We start from the raw sequence: 18,570 nt of genomic DNA, 5'->3' as shown, positions 1-18,570 counted from the left end.
GCATTGCTTTTTTCTAGATACATCACTTAGAGATGGCTTGCTTGTATTTTTCCTGCTTGTGCTTCCAGTGTTGATTGCAGTCGTAATAGCATTTATCAAGAGAGATGCAATAAAGAGAAGGTTTTGCCGGAAAAGTAGAAGACGATACAGGTGTCAAAAATTTATTTTCATCACAACCAATGTCATTCTTGTCACAATAGAGTATTTTATCACTTGATATATCATGTTCTAATGCTACTCAGAGCAGGTCTTAATGTCACCAAGTATTATAAAGCCAGACCCCTGTGATGACTTTGTCTGTACTTGGGCTCCCACCACTTCTACCACCAGTAGAATTGTCCTGGTGTTATCAACAGTAAGAAATAGTTGTCAAAATACCCAGTCTAACCACAGCCTAAAGGGAGAATCTGCCTAAGTATTTATTGATTTTCTCTAGATTTGATGCTCATGATTGGACGATGCAAGATTCACAGGGTAATGAAATGTCATCTCTGTAAATTAAATTAGAAAGAGAGATCTGTAGCTTCTATGTTTTGTCATGTAAGGATGGTATCATGTCTTTCTTTAAGTGCAGCTAGTCACAAATGTACCTCACTATAGCTGTCTGTGTTATAAAATCTTCCAGCTGGGGAAACTCTATCCCCCATTGCTTCTTACTTCTTTAGAATATTAATAAACTAATTCTGGGTTTTGACAGATAAAAAGTACAGATACAGTCCATTTCTTTTCTGGAATAGGTTGGAAAAATTACTACATTTTGAAAAAAGTAAGTATAGGACTGGTGGTAGGATGCACTAAATTAGTTGCAGTGAAGAAGTAAAGGGAGATTATATCAACATTTGAAGGTCTAATTTGAGGGTCTGTTAAAGTTTGAAAAAGGGGGAGTGGATTCAGTGTTATTGTAAATAAGGTGACATTTCATCCTCTGGTCTTTAGGGGAACTTAAAAGTTAATACTGTATTCCATTGTGTTATTGATTAGATCATAGGCATTGCTTCAGATTTGCCATATTTACATCCTCTGAAACTGCTGTTTAGCTGGAGGCAGTTTTCTGTAAGGCTGGGTTACAGTGCAGTGGTTCAGAAAGCCAATGTTAGTTTCGGAAGATGATCTGTACAATGGAAAAAGCTAGAAATTTAGGCTCTGATCCTGTAATTGATAGTGTGTGAGTGGACTGTGCATGTGCAGGCACCATTTAAATCAGTGTGCATTATCAGGTGCAGTATTGGAACTTTCTTTTTTTTTAATTAATCCTTTTCTGTGAGAAACAAATTATGCAGAAAACCCTAAAACTGTGAAATACATATATATATGAAATCCACACTTGTAAATTCTGTATCTCCAAATAAAGATTAAAAAGAAAAGAAACACTGGGCCAGAAGTTGCCCTAAATTATGTTCATGTAGTTCTACACTTTTGGCCTCCCGATGCATTTGTGTTTTTCTCAGGCAGCAAAGTTTGTGGCTATTTAGGAACCTTTTTGTTTTAATTAAACTGTTCAGTTCCTCTCCTCTACTCACTTCTCAAGTATTATTTTCTAATATATATTGTATTCATTTATTGTCATATTTGTATTAAGTAGCACCTGGAGGCACCCGTGGTACTAAGCTTTATATAAACATACAGTAGGAGATAGTCCCTGCCCTGAAGATCTTACAGACAAAATAGACAATTCAGATAAAGGGTGGTAAGGGAAATAGAGACACAGAGAAGTAAATGACTTGTCCAAGGTCATACAGTGACAGAACCAGACAAAGAACCCTGATCTCCAAACCCCTGATCAGTGCCCTAGCTACTGGGCCATACTGTTCCTTAAATGTAATTAATCTAGATTTATATTAATTTTTCTGATTATGTGAATTTTATTCTAGGGATAACAATACACAGCAACCAAAGCAAAATAATGAACCTAACCAGAATAACGCTATAAATAATCAGGTAAGACAATGTGTGATCGTACTCTCTCCTGTTGAATAAATTTCACTGATGACTAAGTTACAGTACTTTAGAAATCATGGTGCATTTTTGGACTTCTGTGTGGTCTGACTTTGTGATATAATAGATTAGAGCCATACGAATATCACAGGGCATTTGAAGGGATTTACACCATTTTACTCAGGATTTAGGCCTATTTTATTATTGTTTAGGTTAGGATGAGAGATTCTACCACCCACTGGCCTCATGATCCTCCATTCAGCAAAGGGAAGCTGGGCAACAGTCAGTAGTGCTCTTAGTACTGACCAGAGGTGCTTCCTTCTCACAGGAACTGAACATCAGTCTGCAGAGCTCTTGTCTAGCCCAAATAATGCTGGACCTAAACTGTGATCCACATAGAGCAATTGCCAAGCCAGCCCATAGGTCCATTTCTGGCAAAAATAAATAAGAAATGCTAAGCAAATATGAAGAATTTGCAGAGAAAATGAAAAAAAAAGCACTGAAACTTTCATGGATTTTAAAATTAGGGAATAAAGCAAAATACTAGAAGTCTGACCTTGCTAAAGAAACCTCTTTAAAAATAAACTAAATTAATAGGAAAGTATGTTTGGAACACACAGTTTTGTTTTCTCTTTCCCATCTCCCTGGCACACTATCCATTAAAAAAAAAAAAAAAGCTGGTGTCATTTTGAAATGTTTGTGTTGTTTTATAGTCATGATGTTGAGGACTTGCCCCTAATGCCTTTAAGTTTTGTGTCTGCTGTCTTCAGTGTTTTCCCCAAATCCCTCTCTATTCTTTTCTTTATTCCTGTTTTTTGTCTTTTCTCTCATTCTAATTTCTCTTTCCTTTTTCTGTGTTCCATTCTCTCGTTATTTAATAGTAAATTGTTTATAGAGCTTTGCAAATATTAACTTTTTACTTCTCATAACACTCCAGTGCAGTATTTAAGTGAGTGTAATCCCATTTTACAAATAGAGAAACTGAGCCATGGAGAAGGTTAAGTAAGTTGCCCAGCATCACTCAGGAAATCTGGGGTAGATGTCAGAATAGAACCCAGATTTCCTGGCTCCCAATCCTGTGGTCACGCCACAGGCCCCTACTCCTCATACTTCTCACACAAAGGCTTTTAATCTCTTCAATTCCATGCTTTTCATTTCCCAGACATCCTTCTGCTGCCCCTTCTGATAATTTTTTCAAAGTGCCTTGGGGATGAGCAGATAATCTGACCCCGACATACATACGTATTTTCCCTGTAGATCAGCATGAAAATGGCAGACTGCCACTTTCTAATGGCAATTGCTACACACTCAGTCATAAAGTAATAGTTTGTAGAGGAGAAAGAAAGTTCTGGAGCTGAAGCACAGTAGATCTGGCTCCTATTCCCAGCAGTGCCACAATCTTTGTGTGAGACCCTGGGCCTCAGTTTTCTCATCTGTATAATAGCGATGATAATGCTTTCCTACCTCACAGGAAATTTGAGAGGTTTGATAAATTATTTGCAAAGTGCTTTGAGATCCTTAGATACTTCTATAGAAATTCAAAGTATTATTAAATGCTAAACTCTTAAAACTGAAAAGGATTTGTCATAATTTTTGAGGTATTTTGTCAAAAAATGGTATTAAGTATTCTGCTATTTTTGACAAATGTATATCGTGTTCTCAGTTAAAGATTTACAATAGTATATTTATAATTTTATTTATTAATAATTAGCCACATGTGTTTTTTCAAAGATATGTCTAGTGTTAATGGGTTTTTTGTAACTTCTTTTTATTTCATACTTGTTGCTCTCTTTTCCAGCCTGCAACAACCAATTCTGGGATTTTTACAATATCGCATTTTCCTGCTCCAAGGTTTGTAATTTTAAATTTTTTTACTGTATTTTTTAAAAATGTGTTCATTGCATTATCATCGCAAACAAAGGGCGTAAAGCAGGTAGTAAATCCGGCACACTCCTAGCTCTCTTCTCTAGTGGCTTTTGTACAGTGTTTTGTACATTGTAAAATAGGCAATATTTAGTGTTTATATATTTGCAGAGAAGTTTTCAAAAATCTTTTCTTGTCGTCATTCTGAAGTCACACAATGCTATCAAGATGGCCCTATACTAGAGAGACATTTTTCTTCATTAAGAAGCAAATCCAGCCTGCTATCAAGGATGCATAGATAACAGCACCAGTGTTTCTGTTATGCAAGGTGGGGAGCTGATGACATGGGTCCATGTAGGGAATGTGCATCTCCTGGACTGTGCCATGTGTAGCTCCCTGTGAACTTCCTGTAATAGAACACTAAACTGTATTATACTATTCCACTGCTAAGTGGCATTGTTTGTAAAATATCTTATTTAAATAAACCTCGGACCATTGTCAGAGCATTAAAGGATCTTGTGATGAACGTATCTGGTATGTATTAGCAAGCTCTGTATTCAGTCCATATCTAGTACAGGAACATGACACTTTCTGCATAGCAAAATAGAGACTGGAATGTTCAAAAGATAACCTGACCCAAGGATCCTCACAGGGGAAAGAGAACACGCTGCAGAGGTTACTCAAGCCATTGGAGTGGCTGCTGAACTTTTCTGTGGCCTGGAGGGAAAGTGGGAAGGATTCCTGCCCACTGTGCATCTGGTATGTGCCCAGCCCAGCTACCTGGGCCATCCTACTCGTATTTCCATTAGCCTAATTCTCTGAGTGGTCTTAAATGACTGACTCATCACATCAATGCATTCTTTCGCAGTCTGGGTAGCTACAAAACACTTCTGTTACTGACTCTTATTCCTTAATACCTTACTGTGTTATAGCCGTCCTCGAGGATACGTCATCAAAGAACTGTCATCCAGAGTTTTCTGTAATTGTGGGAATTGTTTGCTCAACACTAAATGCATGTGGATGTACAAATTCCCTTGCAAGTTGTAATTTGTTTAAATGCCTTACAAACCAAACTAGAGGCTGCAGACTGATTATTGTGGTAGGTGTCTGATATTAGCCTTATGAAAGATGAAATCATATGCAGCCACCTCAGCATTCAAAAGAAGTGCAAAAATAAACAGAGTTCTTGAGAAAAAAAATGAGCAACTGTTTTTAAAAAGCATTTGAGGTAATATTGTAGGGGGCGGGAATGCTGAAGCAGTACTGTTTAAAAACCTCTCAAAACAGTTCCTCTTCCATCTTTACATATCAGTATATTAATATCTTCATTGGTGCTAAATGCTTTTTACTGGTTTCTACAGTAGAGAATTATGAAATATTGTATCTTCAGCCTTATATCAGTCACAAATGCTGCCACTGACAACCTCTTCGGAATGAGAATGTACATGGCTGCATCATTGTGGAGAAAAATGTACCATCAAATTTTCTGAAATTTCCAGTAGAAAGTTGGTCCTGAAATAACACACAATTCCAGAAAAGAAAACGTTAATAACTACCATGTGGGGCCTGCTTCCACTGAAGTTAATAAAAGAATTGGTTCCATATCTAAGCTCAAGATACTCCAGCTTTTTGGATTATTATCACTTATAGCAAAGTGTACTTAGTACTTCAGAAACCAAGATGCAATCAAAGACCTTAGGTCTGAAGTATTTCTCTGTGCCTATGTTACAACTCTTATCTTTTGTTTGTCTTTTCTATTTAGATGGTAAGCTTTTCAGGGAAGAGACTGTCTCTTATTATGTGTATATGCAGTGTCTAGCACAATGGGGCTGCGATCTCACAAAGCCTGTTAAGTGCTACCATAATATTAATAGTAAATAATTACTAACATTAAAAATATTTTAAAATGGGAGATTCAACACCTTTGTAACAGGCACTTGAGAAATAACATGGATAGGTAGATTTCCTGATACTAATGATCTTTCTCAGCTCCTGAAATATGGTATCAAACATGCACTAAAAGTATTTTTCACTCTTTAGGCAGCCAATACAAAATCAGTTTCCTGCAGCTCCTTCAAGATCTCATCAGCGACCACCTGTCCCGCCCAGACCTGTTGTCTGAAAGCCATTTTTAGGACTCCTCACAAAGTCAGACAAATGCCTTGAGTAAACTGAAAGAAAATGTGGCAAAGGTAAATTAATGACGTATTTTAGAATTGTTATTTTTTTCTTTGTTATATGAAAGTCTCAATCTTGCAGTCCTAGGAGTCAGAACTACCTTTGAAACATAATAGACTGTTTCATCAGAAAAGGCATGATGCTGAGGGGAGATGAACACCTACCATTCAACTTCAGTGGAAGTTACAGGTGCCCAGCTCCTCCCAGGCCTTTTTTATCAGAAGGCATAAGAGCCCAACTCTTACCTACAATATGTACAAATAATCATCTCTTCCACAACCTAGACTTTGAGGCACAGCACAAAACTAGCAGCCAGGGAGAGGGGGAGTTTAAGATGGATTTAACTCACCTTCCTAATCCTAAGCCTCTCTGAGGCTCTTGTGTAACTCAGGCAGCTCTGGAGGCCTAAGTTACAACTTCATTGGGCTGTCTGGTGGGAAGCGGCACTGCCTGGCATCTCTGCAGGACCACTGTGCTGGAGCCCTACCTCACCACTCTCTTATGCTAGGGTCTGTGAAGAGATCCTTGGGAGGCAGCATTACGGCTGTCTTCTGAGTGCCTCAGAACCAAGGCTTTTAGGGCTCTTTTATGCCACTTCAGCCCTTTTACACAATGTCCTGGGGCTGGAGGAGTGGTGATACTTATTAGCAATATTACATTTAAACTCAACTATTACAAATAAACAAAAGAATTCTGGTGAAGAGAATATGGGTATAAATAATGAATGTAGCCTCAGCAATAATTTTTACTTTATTACACATATCCTTGTGTACTACCTTATTTACTATACATTTCAGGAAAAAGACTAGCTGCTTAACTACATATTAAATGTTTACTGGTAATTACAATCTGAGATTTCTAGGAATACATCAGCTCTGAAATGAACACATTATAGTCTTGTAGTTCTAAATGTGACACTATCAGCAAGGAGTTTTAATTTAAAAGAAAATAACTAAAATTGCACAGAGTTTGGCAAAATGGACAACTAATGGAATGAGGGCATGGCGAATCTATTACATATATCCAGGGTGAAAACACAGTGGAAAAAGAGAAAATATTAAAGGTGATTCAAAGTGATAAAATAAAATTAACCAAAGGACACTTCAGGCTAAATATCAGGAAGATTTCCCAGTTGTGGGCCATATCCCTCCCTCCTAAGTCTGTGTGAGACACCTAAGGTGAAGGAAAGCTCCGTAAGAACTGAGTTTGTTCTGTTCTTCTCAGAGGAATTTCCAATAAGGCTGGTGGGGAAACAATGTACATTTCTCTGATCCCTTTCCCCTCCCAACATGGATCTCACTGCTACCTGAGCTGCTTTCTGTGCTCACTCACCCCTCCCTAGGGAAGGGAGCACTATAGCAAAGACACTGTTTCACATAGAATGGTGAGATCTATGATTGTTGGGCCAGCTTCATGTGTGAATCTTGGGGGCATAAACTAACATCCTAAAATCTATTAACTTATGGATTTGTCTCCCAAAGGAACAGTGGAAACCCCTTTATTGTCATTTTACAATTGAACCAGACAATGAAACAGAAAATATACTGTAGAAAAACAAAACTCAGCACTGACAAGGAGATGGATTAGATGACCTAAGTCTCTTCCATTTGTAATTTCTCAGTCTGTGGAAGGCAACCATTATTTTTAGTTATATTAAATGTGTGCCCATTGTTAACCTATTGCTTATTGTTTTAATAATAGTATGACATGCTGGCAGTATCTTAGTACAAGTTGTTAATGTTAGCATATTTAATAGTACCTTTATTTTTTGAATATAAGAAATATAAAAGTTGTCAATTTTGTACTCTAGTAGTGTATATACATCAGGAATCAGTAAATCATTTGCACTGGTACTTCTGATACGGAAAAAAATGTTTTCTGAAAACTAGCATTGTAATTTATTTCAAACTAAGTCTGGATAAAAACTGATGGTTTATACCTATATTGGTTGTAATAGCATTCACACATCTAATTTATTATGGAAATACTATCCAGTGTTTCAAGGAGCATTTTGTTATTCCCACCTTGTTAAGTGAATTGACTCAAGCAATAGAGTCAGAGTGTATCTCTTAGAATTTCAGTAACCTCCATATTAAACAAAAATAAAAATGTATCCTATTATCCATGTACATTAATAAAATAGTGTATGAAGTAAAATAGAAGTATACTTTTAAAATCACAGAAGGAAATGTTTGTTCTTGGTTTTGTTTTAAAAGTATTAAAGTTCTGTGAAAGTGTGTTTTTTCTGTCAAAATACCTAGGGATGCACATTTTGCATGGATAAAATCACTATATATGGGCTCCAACCAAAATCCTTCACCCAAAGACTACAAATGTATTGTTCAAGATACTCTGTGGTACTGACAGAAGAATTTTTCTCTATAGCATCTTATTTTAAGTGCTTGAGTATTGTAAATCAATACTTGTGAAACATGTAACATTAAAAAGTAAAAATATTTACATATCTATAATTTTCTGAGTATATGTAGGTACTTTTTTTTAATATATTCTAATTGCAACAACTTCTGGAAAATGAATTAATGGTAAGATAATTTATTTAAGAGCATTTGTTTGAAAATATGTTTCCAAGATATATAATAATGTTTCACAGATTTTTTTTTTTTTTTTTTTACTGAAGTGGTTAAGAAAAAGGTGCAGTAGGGGGACCACTACTGCCATCTACCTGTGGTAATTCACAAATGAAATAAATGACTTTGGTATTAACCCACTTAATTTAGGAGATTTTTTATGTCCTAATAAGGAGAGGATGGAAACTACTCAAAATAGTTAAATCCCAAGCAGACTGCAAAGAGCTACAAAAGGATCTCTCAAAACTGGGTGACTGGGCAACAAAATGGCAGATGAAATTCAGTGCTGATAAATGCAAAGTAATGCACATTGGAAAACATAAAATTATGGTGTCTAAATTAGCTGTTACCACTCAAGAAAGAGATCTTGGAGTCATTTTGGATAGTTCTCTGAAACCATCCACTCAATATGCTGCAGCAGTCAAAAAGGCAAACAGAATGTTGGGAATCGTTAAGAAAGGGATAGGCAATAAGATATAGAAGCAATATATTTTCTATAAATCCATGCTATGCCCACATCTTGAATACTGCGTGCAGATGTGGTAGCCCCATTTTGAAAAAGATATATTGGAATTGGAAAAGGTTCAGAAAAGGGCAACAAAAATTATTAGCAAAAAGAAAAGGAAAAAACTTGTGGCACCTTAGAGACTAACAAATTTATCTGAGCATAAGCTTTCGTGAGCTACAGCTCACTTCATCGGATGTAGCTCACGAAAGCTTATGCTCAAATAAATTTGCTAGTCTCTAAGGTGCCACAAGTCCTCCTTTTCTTTTTGTGGATACAGACTAACACGGCTGCTACTCTGAAACCTGTCAAAAATGATTAGGGGTATGGAATGGCTTCCATGTGAGGAAAGCTGAATAATACTGGGACTTTTCAGCTTGGAAAAGAGGCAACTAAGGGGGGATATGATTGAGGTCTATAAAATCATGACTGCTGCTGAGAAAGTAAATAAGGAAGTGTTGTTTACTCCTCCTCATAACACAAGAACTAAAGATCACCAAATGAAATTAATAGGCAGCAGGTTTAAAACAAACAAAAGGAAGTATTTTTTCACACAACACACAGTCAACCTGTGGAACTCTTTGTCAGAGGATCTTGTGAAGGCCAAGACTATAACAGGGCTAAAAAAAGAACTAGATAAATTCATGGAGGATAGGTCCATCAATGGCTATTACCCAGAATGGCCAGGGATGGGGCTCCTACCCTCTCTTTGTCAGAAGCTTGGAATCAGCAACAGAGGATGGATCACTTTATGATTACCTGTTCTGTTCATTCCCCCTGGGGCACCTGGCACTGGCCACTGTCGGAAGACAGGATACTGGGCTAGATGGACCTTTGGGATGACCCAATATGGCCATTCTTTTGTTAACTTCAGTCAAGTTCTAATGTAAACTAGAATACGCCTAAAAATATTTAACTCATTTTTTTGGAGACTGACTAGATCTCAGGTTTTAAAAACATGTGGACAATAATTTCACCACTTATAAAAATACCATCCGTGAAAATACCGTACTTGGTATTTTGTAGACATAGTAACATTAGATGTATCTATTCATTGTAGAGGCCACATAGTGAGTCAATCTGACTAAGCAGAGGAGGGCAGTTAGGTCTGGTCAGTTCTAATTTTGGCTCTGCAGACATTTTGGGATCTTAACCAAGGGCCCAGATCCTGCAAGCTGACCCGACTAACGCAGTCCCCTATCCCCACAGTTTCACCCACACGCGTGGAGCACCATGTCTGTGCAGGGCTCCATCAACACAGCTAAGTTTGCGGGTTCGGGATCCATGTCAGGTAAGGCAAAACCTGCTCTCAGTCTGATAAGTAGCCTCATTCACTTCAGGAAAACTACAAAGGTCAATCCGTAATGTGGATCTCTCTGTACTTGGTTTCCACCCCCTTTGGCTTACCATAGCGGTTTCACCAGGGTGTTCTGAGAAGCGGTGTGAGACGTAAAGTGCTGGGGAAGCACTGAAAGGTTTGCCAGGAAGCTCCCATTGCACGGCAAGGGCTATTTTCGCCTCCAGCTGCACAAACCAAGGAGACCGATCGATGGAAAGGAGACCTTCATACAGCTGAAAAATCCAACAGCGGCCGGGTCTGGGAGATGGGGCAGCCCGCGAGGCGAGGCTGGGCCACCTGCCGGCAGGGCAGCCGCTTCCCCACTGGGCCCCTGCAGCCCCGAGACTCCCCCCAGGCGGGGGCGTTTCACCCCCGTTCTTCCCCACGGCCTTGAACGGGGAGCAGAGGGACGAGAACCCCGCACAGGCGCAGCGGCCTCCCGAATGTGTGCACGGGCATGACGATGGGTCCAGCCCCGGCCCATGGGATGGGAAACTGGCGACACTGCGCGTGCGCGTCTAGGCAACACACTTGCAAGCGCGCATGCGTGTTTTTGAAAGGGCGGCGTGCCAGGCGCTGACAACGGCACGCGCAAGGGGCCGCGCGCCACTCCGAGTCTTCGCCTCCCGACACGGAGCCGCTCGCTGTCAGTTGCCCCGCCCCGATGGAGGCTGCCGGGACCCGGCGGCTGGGCGTGTGCATCTTGTGCGGGCTGCCGGCAGCGGGCAAGTCCACTCTGGCGCGGGCGCTGAAACACAGCCTGCAACGCCGCGGGGACCCAGGCTGCGACTGCGCCCTCCTGACCTACGATGACCTCATTCCGCAGGAGGCCTTCAGCCAACCAGAGACAGAAGTGGGGCTCGTAGAACAACACCCATTGGTCAGTACAGATTTTGCCCTTCCTATTGGTTAGCGTAGATTGACCTCCCCTTTATTGGCCAGCGCTGCTCTGCGCAGCTGTGGAACCTTTTCAGTGCTAACTGCGCTGGCCGCGGGCAGTTGTCTGCCACGCCCCTCCTCGGGCTTGAGCGAGTGGCGGCACGTGCGCTGGCCTTGCTCCACTCAGGGCGGGCTGTGTCCCGGGCACTGCCCCTCCCCAGTGCTGAGGGCGGAGCTGACCCCGCCCCGTGACCGGCACTGCCCCTCCCCAGTGCTGAGGGCGGAGCTGACCCGCCCCTCCCCAGTGCTGAGGGCGGAGCTGACCCCGCCCCGTGACCGGCACTGCCCCTCCCCAGTGCTGAGGGCGGAGCTGACCCGCCCCTCCCCAGTGTTGAGGGCGGAGCTGACCCGCCCCTCCCCAGTGTTGAGGGCGGAGCTGACCCCGCCCCTCCCCAGTGTTGAGGGCGGAGCTGACCCCGCCCCTCCCCAGTGCTGAGGGCGGAGCTGACCCCGCCCCTCCCCAGTGTGAGGGCGGAGCTGACCCCACCCCTCCCCAGTGTTGAGGGCGGAGCTGACCCGCCCCTCCCCAGTGCTGAGGGCGGAGCTGACCCCGCCCCTCCCCAGTGCTGAGGGCGGAGCTGACCCCGCCCCGTGGCCGGGCACTGCCCCTCCCCAGTGCTGAGGGCGGAGCTGACCCCGCCCCGTGGCCGGGCACTGCCCCTCCCCAGTGCTGAGGGCGGAGCTGACCCCGCCCCGTGGCCGGGCACTGCCCCTCCCCAGTGCTGAGGGCAGGGTTGCCTCCCTGTATGGTCCCTCCTCGTCTTCCCCCAAATGCAGACTGTATCCCAGGCACTGCTTCTGTACTGTCTAAGGCAGTGTTATTTTCAACCCACAAGTGCCACTTTGTGGGCACTCCCCCTCTTCTTCCTCAGAAGGCCGCTTGTTCTTCCTGATACCTCTGAACTCAACGTGGGCGACACACGCACGAGGCCATTGTGTCTGTTCCCATCCCACAGCTGAGCCTGGGAATTTCTGCCCCAACTGGGGGGGGTTTCTTCTGGGGAAAGCTAGTGGGGAAGGTGACCCAAGGGCAGAGCTTTAAAAGTGGTCCTACCTTCCCTCAGCCAAGGCCAAATCCTGAGAGAGGCTGAGCATATGCAATTTATATTGAAATCAAAGGACATTGTGAGCACTTGGCACAGGCCCTGCAGCCCAATACCATCTCTTCGTTCAGCTCTTCACTTCTGACCATTTCTTGCATTTCCACTCTGTTTTGCCTCTCTTTCTGCCTTTCCCTGCAGAGTACACCCAGACCCCAACTGCTATGGGAGGGGACGATAATCAATTACTTTAGACACAGAGGGACCACAATTGTCGCTGCCTAGCAGCTCTCATTTTAGCTAAGTGTTTATTTCCTAAACACAAGAGCAAAGAAATTCAGCGGTAATGTCAAAATTCTACCCAAACCTCACTCTGGAGTCTAAATATTGAGGTATGAGCCAGTGTTAAATCTGCTGCCATATGTTAAGTATGAGTGAATTAAAGACAGCAACAAGAGGCCTCCTTCCTTTGAAGTACATGAAAATGTTGCCATGTAGGTATGGTCCCAAGTTCTCTGGCTGAAGAGCTTGTATCCAAACTGAAATAGATATAACACCTGACAACTGCACACCGTTCAAGCACAAAGACATAAAAATGTGTGAGGCGATCAACCTTTGGGCATTGATTCAGCAATGCAGTTAAGCACATGCTTAAATCATTATTAAGCAAACGCATGTTAGCATATGCCTGATGTTAAACATGTGCTTAACATGTTGAACATGCCTGATATTAAACATGTGCTAAATAAGGGCTTTTGCCACAAAGGTGGCCATCGGGGAGGAAAAGTGATAGACTTATATGGAATTGGAAGGCTATGGTGTGGGTAGTAGGCAGCATGAAAGAAAGTGGAAGGCTGAAGAAGAAAGGAGTCACAAGAACCGTCATAAGGGAGAACTGGAAGGAACATGAGAAGCGTAGGGGGCGGGAGTTAGTATTTGTTAAATTAAACGTTAATATTAAATGTGAAATACTTTGTTTTTTTCATAGCTGTCTTGCTGGAAATTGTACCGACATGAACTGTTAAAGTACCTTGAACACTTCTTACATGCTCTTATTAATGGAGATCATTTATGTGCTCCAACAAACAGAACTGAAGCAACATGGAAAAGTTTTGTTTCCTGTTTCAAAGAACAAGGATTAATATCTTCAGAAATACATGATGCCAAATCTTGTCATTACGTAATAAATACGACCACTTCCAGACCATTGTATTTTGTTTTGGATGACAACTTTTATTATCAAAGCATGAGATATGAAGTGTACCAGCTAGCTCGCAAATGTAATTTTTTTTGTCCTTTACATGCATTAATTCCAGGTTTTATAGCAAAATAATTATTCTGCAGATTCAGTGAATTTTAACTACTTAGTCCATTTTGGAAGTTATTTAATGGTAAAATAAATTTTAAATGGCTAAAATATTTAAAAATAAAGCACAAGCTCGGACTAGTTTCTCTGCCTTATAGGCAACTTCTAGTTTATGTAAAATTTTTCTATTTCTCACACACATAGTTTTCAGAAAGCATTAGTTTAGCAGTTTAAAATTACTATTTTCTTCAAAGCAAATATTTTGTGAAATTCTTTTAGATTCACTGGGCTTCTGCCAGTTATTTTTAGACTGTCCACTTGAGTCCTGTTTACAGAGGAATTGTCTGAGAAGTCAGCCGTTACCTGATGAGACCATATGTCTAATGGCAAGAAAAATAGAAGTACCAAATCCTGAGAAAAACACGTGGGAACAAAATAGCCTAATTCTGAAAAATGTCGAATGCACTTCAGAAGATAAGTATGTTGTGATATTAAAGTTCTCCTTTATATACTCTGCTTTCATAGAGAGGCAAATAGCAATTTTCATGCACTACGTATGTGCAGTATGTTGTACACACTCTGTAGAGCTATTTCTGGAAGCCAGGGAATTGATATAAATGCATATTGCACATAGAAAATATTTTAAAACTTGAGAGCCTGAGCCAATAGTGGTTCTACAGCAGGCTTAAAAGGATGCTTGTGCCTATTTTTAACAAGGTTCTACACATGCATGCAAAAAATGCTTCTGCACAGTCTTCTTAAGCTTTGTTTTTGTTTATATTCTTGGGAAAACAGCTTTCTAATGAAGATGCTAAAACGCCTTTATTAAGAGCACAGCTAGATTTTAATATTTTTAAAACAATTGTAATTCTCTGCAGATTTCTACAGTGGGGATAGTGTTACAAACAAAAGTGAAAGGAATAAGATGGTGTCCTTTTCCTTACAAAATTATTCATGTTAATTGATTCTTATTAATTTTCCCAAATCACAATCCTTTAAGATATTTTTTCTCCACAAAGATCTGGACAGACACTGATGGCGCCATAGTTGAGGTCATGTTGAGATTTTCAGTTGAAACAGGGTTTCAATCTCTTTTTTGGGGATGAAAAGCAATGATCATCATAACCAAAATTACATAACTTCTTATTATGGTTAGGGCCCTACCAACTTCACAGTCCATTTTGGTCAATTTCATGGTCATGGGATTTTAAAAATCGTAAATTTCATGATTTCAGCTATTTAAATCTGAAATTTCAGGGTGTTGTACTTGTAGGGATCCTGACCCAAAAGGGAGTTTTGATGAGGTTGCAATGTTAAGTAGGGGGGATTGCGGTACTGCTACCCTTACTTCTGCTCTGCTGCTGCTGGAGGTGCTGCCTTCAGAGAAGGGCAGCTGAAGAGCAGCCCAGCTCTGAAGGCAGAGCCACTGCCAGCACAGAAGTAAGGGTGGCATGGTATGGTATTGCCACCCATGTGGGCGTCGGGTATCGTACGCAGGGGGAGTCTGTGCCTCCCACAACAGCCCACGCTCCGCCCCCAGATCCCCTCCCCACACTCTGCCCTGACCCTGGCTGGCTGGGGCTGGCCGGCCTATTTCCCACAGGGACTCGGGGCAGCTGGCACTGGGGCCACGCTACCTACCTGGCCCAGGGCTGGGGGTGCTTTGGCTGCACTGCCAGGCCACTCAGGGCTGGGGGTGGCCAGCTGGGGCTGGGAGCGGCCACCTGGGGCACCAGGGCTGAGGGCACTGTGGCTGCACCACCTGCGGCCCGGGTCCATGGTGGAGGTGCTCTGGGCTCCTACGGGGGAGGGGGCAGACAGGGAGGAAGAAAAGAGGGGGCTCAGGCACAAGGCGAGGGGCCGAGGGCTAGCCTCCCCCAATGGCCGGGTCATCTGCTGCCCATGGCCTCCCTTACTTCTGTGCTGCTGCTGGCGGGGCGCTGCCTTTGGAGCTGGGCACCTGGCCAACAGCCGCTGCTCTCCAGCTCCCCAGCTCTGAAGGCAGCGCAGACAGAAGGGTGACAGTTCCACAACTCTCCTAAAATGACCTGTGGCCTCCCTGCAACCCCCTGTTGGGTCAGGACCCCCAATTTGAGAAACGCTGGTCTCTCCTGTGAAATCTGTAGAGTGTAGGATAAAAGCACACAAAAGACCAGATTTCACGGTGGGAGACCAGATTTCATGGTCCATGACATGTTTTTCATGGCCGTGAATTTGGTAGGGCCCTAATTATGGTACAGATTTGTGACTGACCTTGCCAACACTTATGCATGTGAATAAATGTATCCATGTGAGAAGTTTCACTGAAGTCAAATAAAGTTAAACACTTGAAACTTTAGATAGATATAGATTTAAACAATATCTCTTGGATAGGATCATTTACATAGATATAAAGAACAAAGATATTATCTCAACTAATCATAAATTATTTATTCCAGAAAATTTTATAAAATAAAATGTCAAAAACTGACGTACAACTTTAAGTATCAAAACCTGATTTATACAATTTAATATGTCAAAACCTCTTTACCCTGGCAAATTATACAATTCATTGTGTGCATTTTGAAAAAGTTTGTAAGTCAGTATTTTGGGCTAGAGTTAAGACTGTTGTTAGGAATAAGTATGGTGAGTTTTCAAATGTCAGTACTGTCATTAACTGATTTTGGAACTGTAATAGTAATAACATATTTATGTAATTTACTTTAAGTGATAGTTGTGATAGTTTCCATAATTTGTAATGTGTATTTTTTGTTGTTGTGATGTTCTTCTTGCCCCCTTGTCTTGTCTAAGATTTACATTATTTACTTTGCAACCTTAACTGAGAATCAGCTGTTTGGGTTTTTTTGTGCCATTATATGTTGATTTTACAAAATGAGAGAAAAGGTGTCAATAACATTGTTTTTTAGTTTGCAGGTGATTAATTTGTTGGTTACTGCTTTGGAAAATCCAGTGAAACAAATTGAGGAAAATACTGAGCAAAAGGTAGTACTAATTGTCTTTAAACAAATACCCTCCTGCAGATTATATTGAAAGACTTAATTGTGCATTTTTAGTTATGCTGTTCACCTTGGTGTCTAAAAATGAGAAATTCCTTCCACAGTTCTTGCTTGAAAAAGCACAGAGGAAAAAGACTGTGTACAGAATGAGTTTTCGCTATGAAAAATAGTGACTGTGCCACAAATTCTGAATTAAGTCATCTGGACTGCATTTTAACAAGCTTTGAATATGTTCTACAGTAGTTAAGATAATGCCTCCCACAACTGACTGACCGCATTGGGAGGGAAATCGTATGCTGTCCCCCTTAAAGGGGTGGTACAGATAGTTGTTCCGGGGAAAAGCAGAGACATGTCATGAGGTAATGCCATGGTGCATTTTCCATGCTACTCCCAACACAAAGCTGTGGCTAAATGCTGTAATCTGCCCCTGAATCATGAATACTTACTTACATACAGTAGGAGAGGGACACACGGAAGCGGGTGAAATTCTAAAGAAACTGAACATTTTTGGATGCATTTCTACTCTTAAATATAACTTTCTCTTGATCTTGGATAGGAAACAGACAGAGCCATTTGTGCAGCTAGTATTCTCCACCAAGCTGATCAGGCTTTCAGACGAATTGTCTCTCAAACAATGAAGGATGTGAAAGGTATGCATGGCATATTCTAACTGTCATTCTCCACGGGTATATAGCTCAACTGGTAACTAACATAAGGCTGAAACTGTGAAATACCCGTACACTGAAATAGTATAAGATTAGACCCTAGGGTCCTGCAAGTAAAACTCGTGTGAAACTTTATTCTCATGAGAAGTCCCACTAAAGTTAGTGTTCATAGGACCCAGGCCTAGTTCTTTGAAACTTAGCAGGCATGTGAAGATAAAACTATAGTTTTATTTTTCTTTTAGATAAAAATATACTTCCAAGTGAGATGAAGATTCTGGCAGAAGAACTTAATAAGCTTAAAGCAGAGTTTTTGGAAGATTTACGACAAGGGAATCATCAAAAAAATCAATTTTGTCTGCCAAGCGGTGAATTTGTTACAAATGTCATTACTTCATTCCAACAAGTGACTGACAATGTAGCGATGAAGGTTTTTTTTAAATGAGCACACTGTGTTTTCAGTGTAAGGAATGCCAGAAACGTGATAGTGTTTGCCGTCTGCTGAATAAGTTATCTGAGGAAGCCACTGCTGCCATGTGTGAAGGTTGATGTTAATTTATAAATTCATTTCTGTCACAATGTTATGAAACCAAAAAAACATTAACAACTCAGGTGTTTCATTTTTAAGACCAGGCCAACAATAGGAAGAAATGAGTTTTGAAGATGAAAGAGATTTTGGAGCTGTAGTCCCCTGAATTCTAATCTGTGTCTCTTAAAACATCTTTGGTGCAAATCTTTGAACTCCTTCCGTGGCTCCTCCATCCTTAATGTTCTTCGTCCTTGCTTCTGTATTTCCTAGATTTTCCATGTATCCATCTCTCTGTTCCTTTCTCATCTCATATTATCCCAGTTTTTCTTTTTTTCAATGTCACTTACCCTTTTTCCATAGAACAAATAATAGAAGCTCAAATCTTCCTCCCAATCCTTTGTTCTTCCAAAGTATTTATAGCTAGGCAACAATGATGTACATAAGTAGAAAAGATCTGGTCTCAAATGTTGTTTGCGCTCAGTAATTAACATCGTCCTATATTATCAAAGTCATCATTCCTATTGGGACCGTCATCATCCTGCATAATAATAGCGTGAATCATAGCATCTGTAAAAAATTATAGGAAATTATAAATTGTTTTATTTAATAGTCAGTACACACAGTATTACATTAACTGGTTAATGTCTGTATGATGCTAGGTAATATTAATAAAGAGATTGTATTAGGATA

General features: G+C 41.0%; 2 protein-coding genes and 1 long non-coding RNA gene across 5 annotated transcripts in view; 2 read left to right on the top strand and 1 right to left on the bottom strand.

Annotated features, from left to right (window-relative positions):
- LOC125640433 (disintegrin and metalloproteinase domain-containing protein 9) overlaps positions 1–8,436 on the top strand; it is a 42,666-nt gene extending 34,230 nt beyond the window's left edge. For 2 of the 3 annotated variants that reach the window (XM_075131035.1, XM_048858941.2), the window contains exons 19-22: positions 18–150; positions 1,872–1,938; positions 3,734–3,786; positions 5,839–8,436. In XM_075131035.1, coding sequence (XP_074987136.1) covers positions 18–150; positions 1,872–1,938; positions 3,734–3,786; positions 5,839–5,920 — 335 coding nt within the window. In that variant the 3' untranslated portion in view covers positions 5,921–8,436. Of the gene's footprint in view, positions 1–17; positions 151–1,871; positions 1,939–3,733; positions 3,787–5,838 lie in introns of those variants that run through there. The other variant, XM_075131036.1, reaches the window with a different exon arrangement.
- LOC125640434 (uncharacterized) lies at positions 148–10,870 on the bottom strand. The gene is made up of 2 exons (XR_007357776.2): positions 10,477–10,870; positions 148–5,310 (listed from the first exon to the last, which is right to left on the bottom strand). It is a non-coding gene; the product is annotated as an uncharacterized LOC125640434 (long non-coding RNA).
- Positions 10,871–11,072: 202 nt separating this feature from the next.
- On the top strand, positions 11,073–18,570 carry PSTK (phosphoseryl-tRNA kinase). The gene is made up of 6 exons (XM_048858939.2): positions 11,073–11,288; positions 13,376–13,667; positions 13,973–14,171; positions 16,600–16,675; positions 17,246–17,339; positions 17,597–18,570. Exons 1-6 carry the CDS (start codon positions 11,073–11,075, stop codon positions 17,794–17,796), a joined length of 1,077 nt encoding a protein of 358 aa, XP_048714896.1. The 3' UTR covers positions 17,797–18,570.

This window comes from Caretta caretta, chromosome 7, assembly GCF_965140235.1.
Source record: "Caretta caretta isolate rCarCar2 chromosome 7, rCarCar1.hap1, whole genome shotgun sequence".
NCBI classification, from domain to species: domain Eukaryota; kingdom Metazoa; phylum Chordata; order Testudines; family Cheloniidae; genus Caretta; species Caretta caretta.
This window is presented reverse-complemented; position numbering and strand designations above follow the sequence as displayed.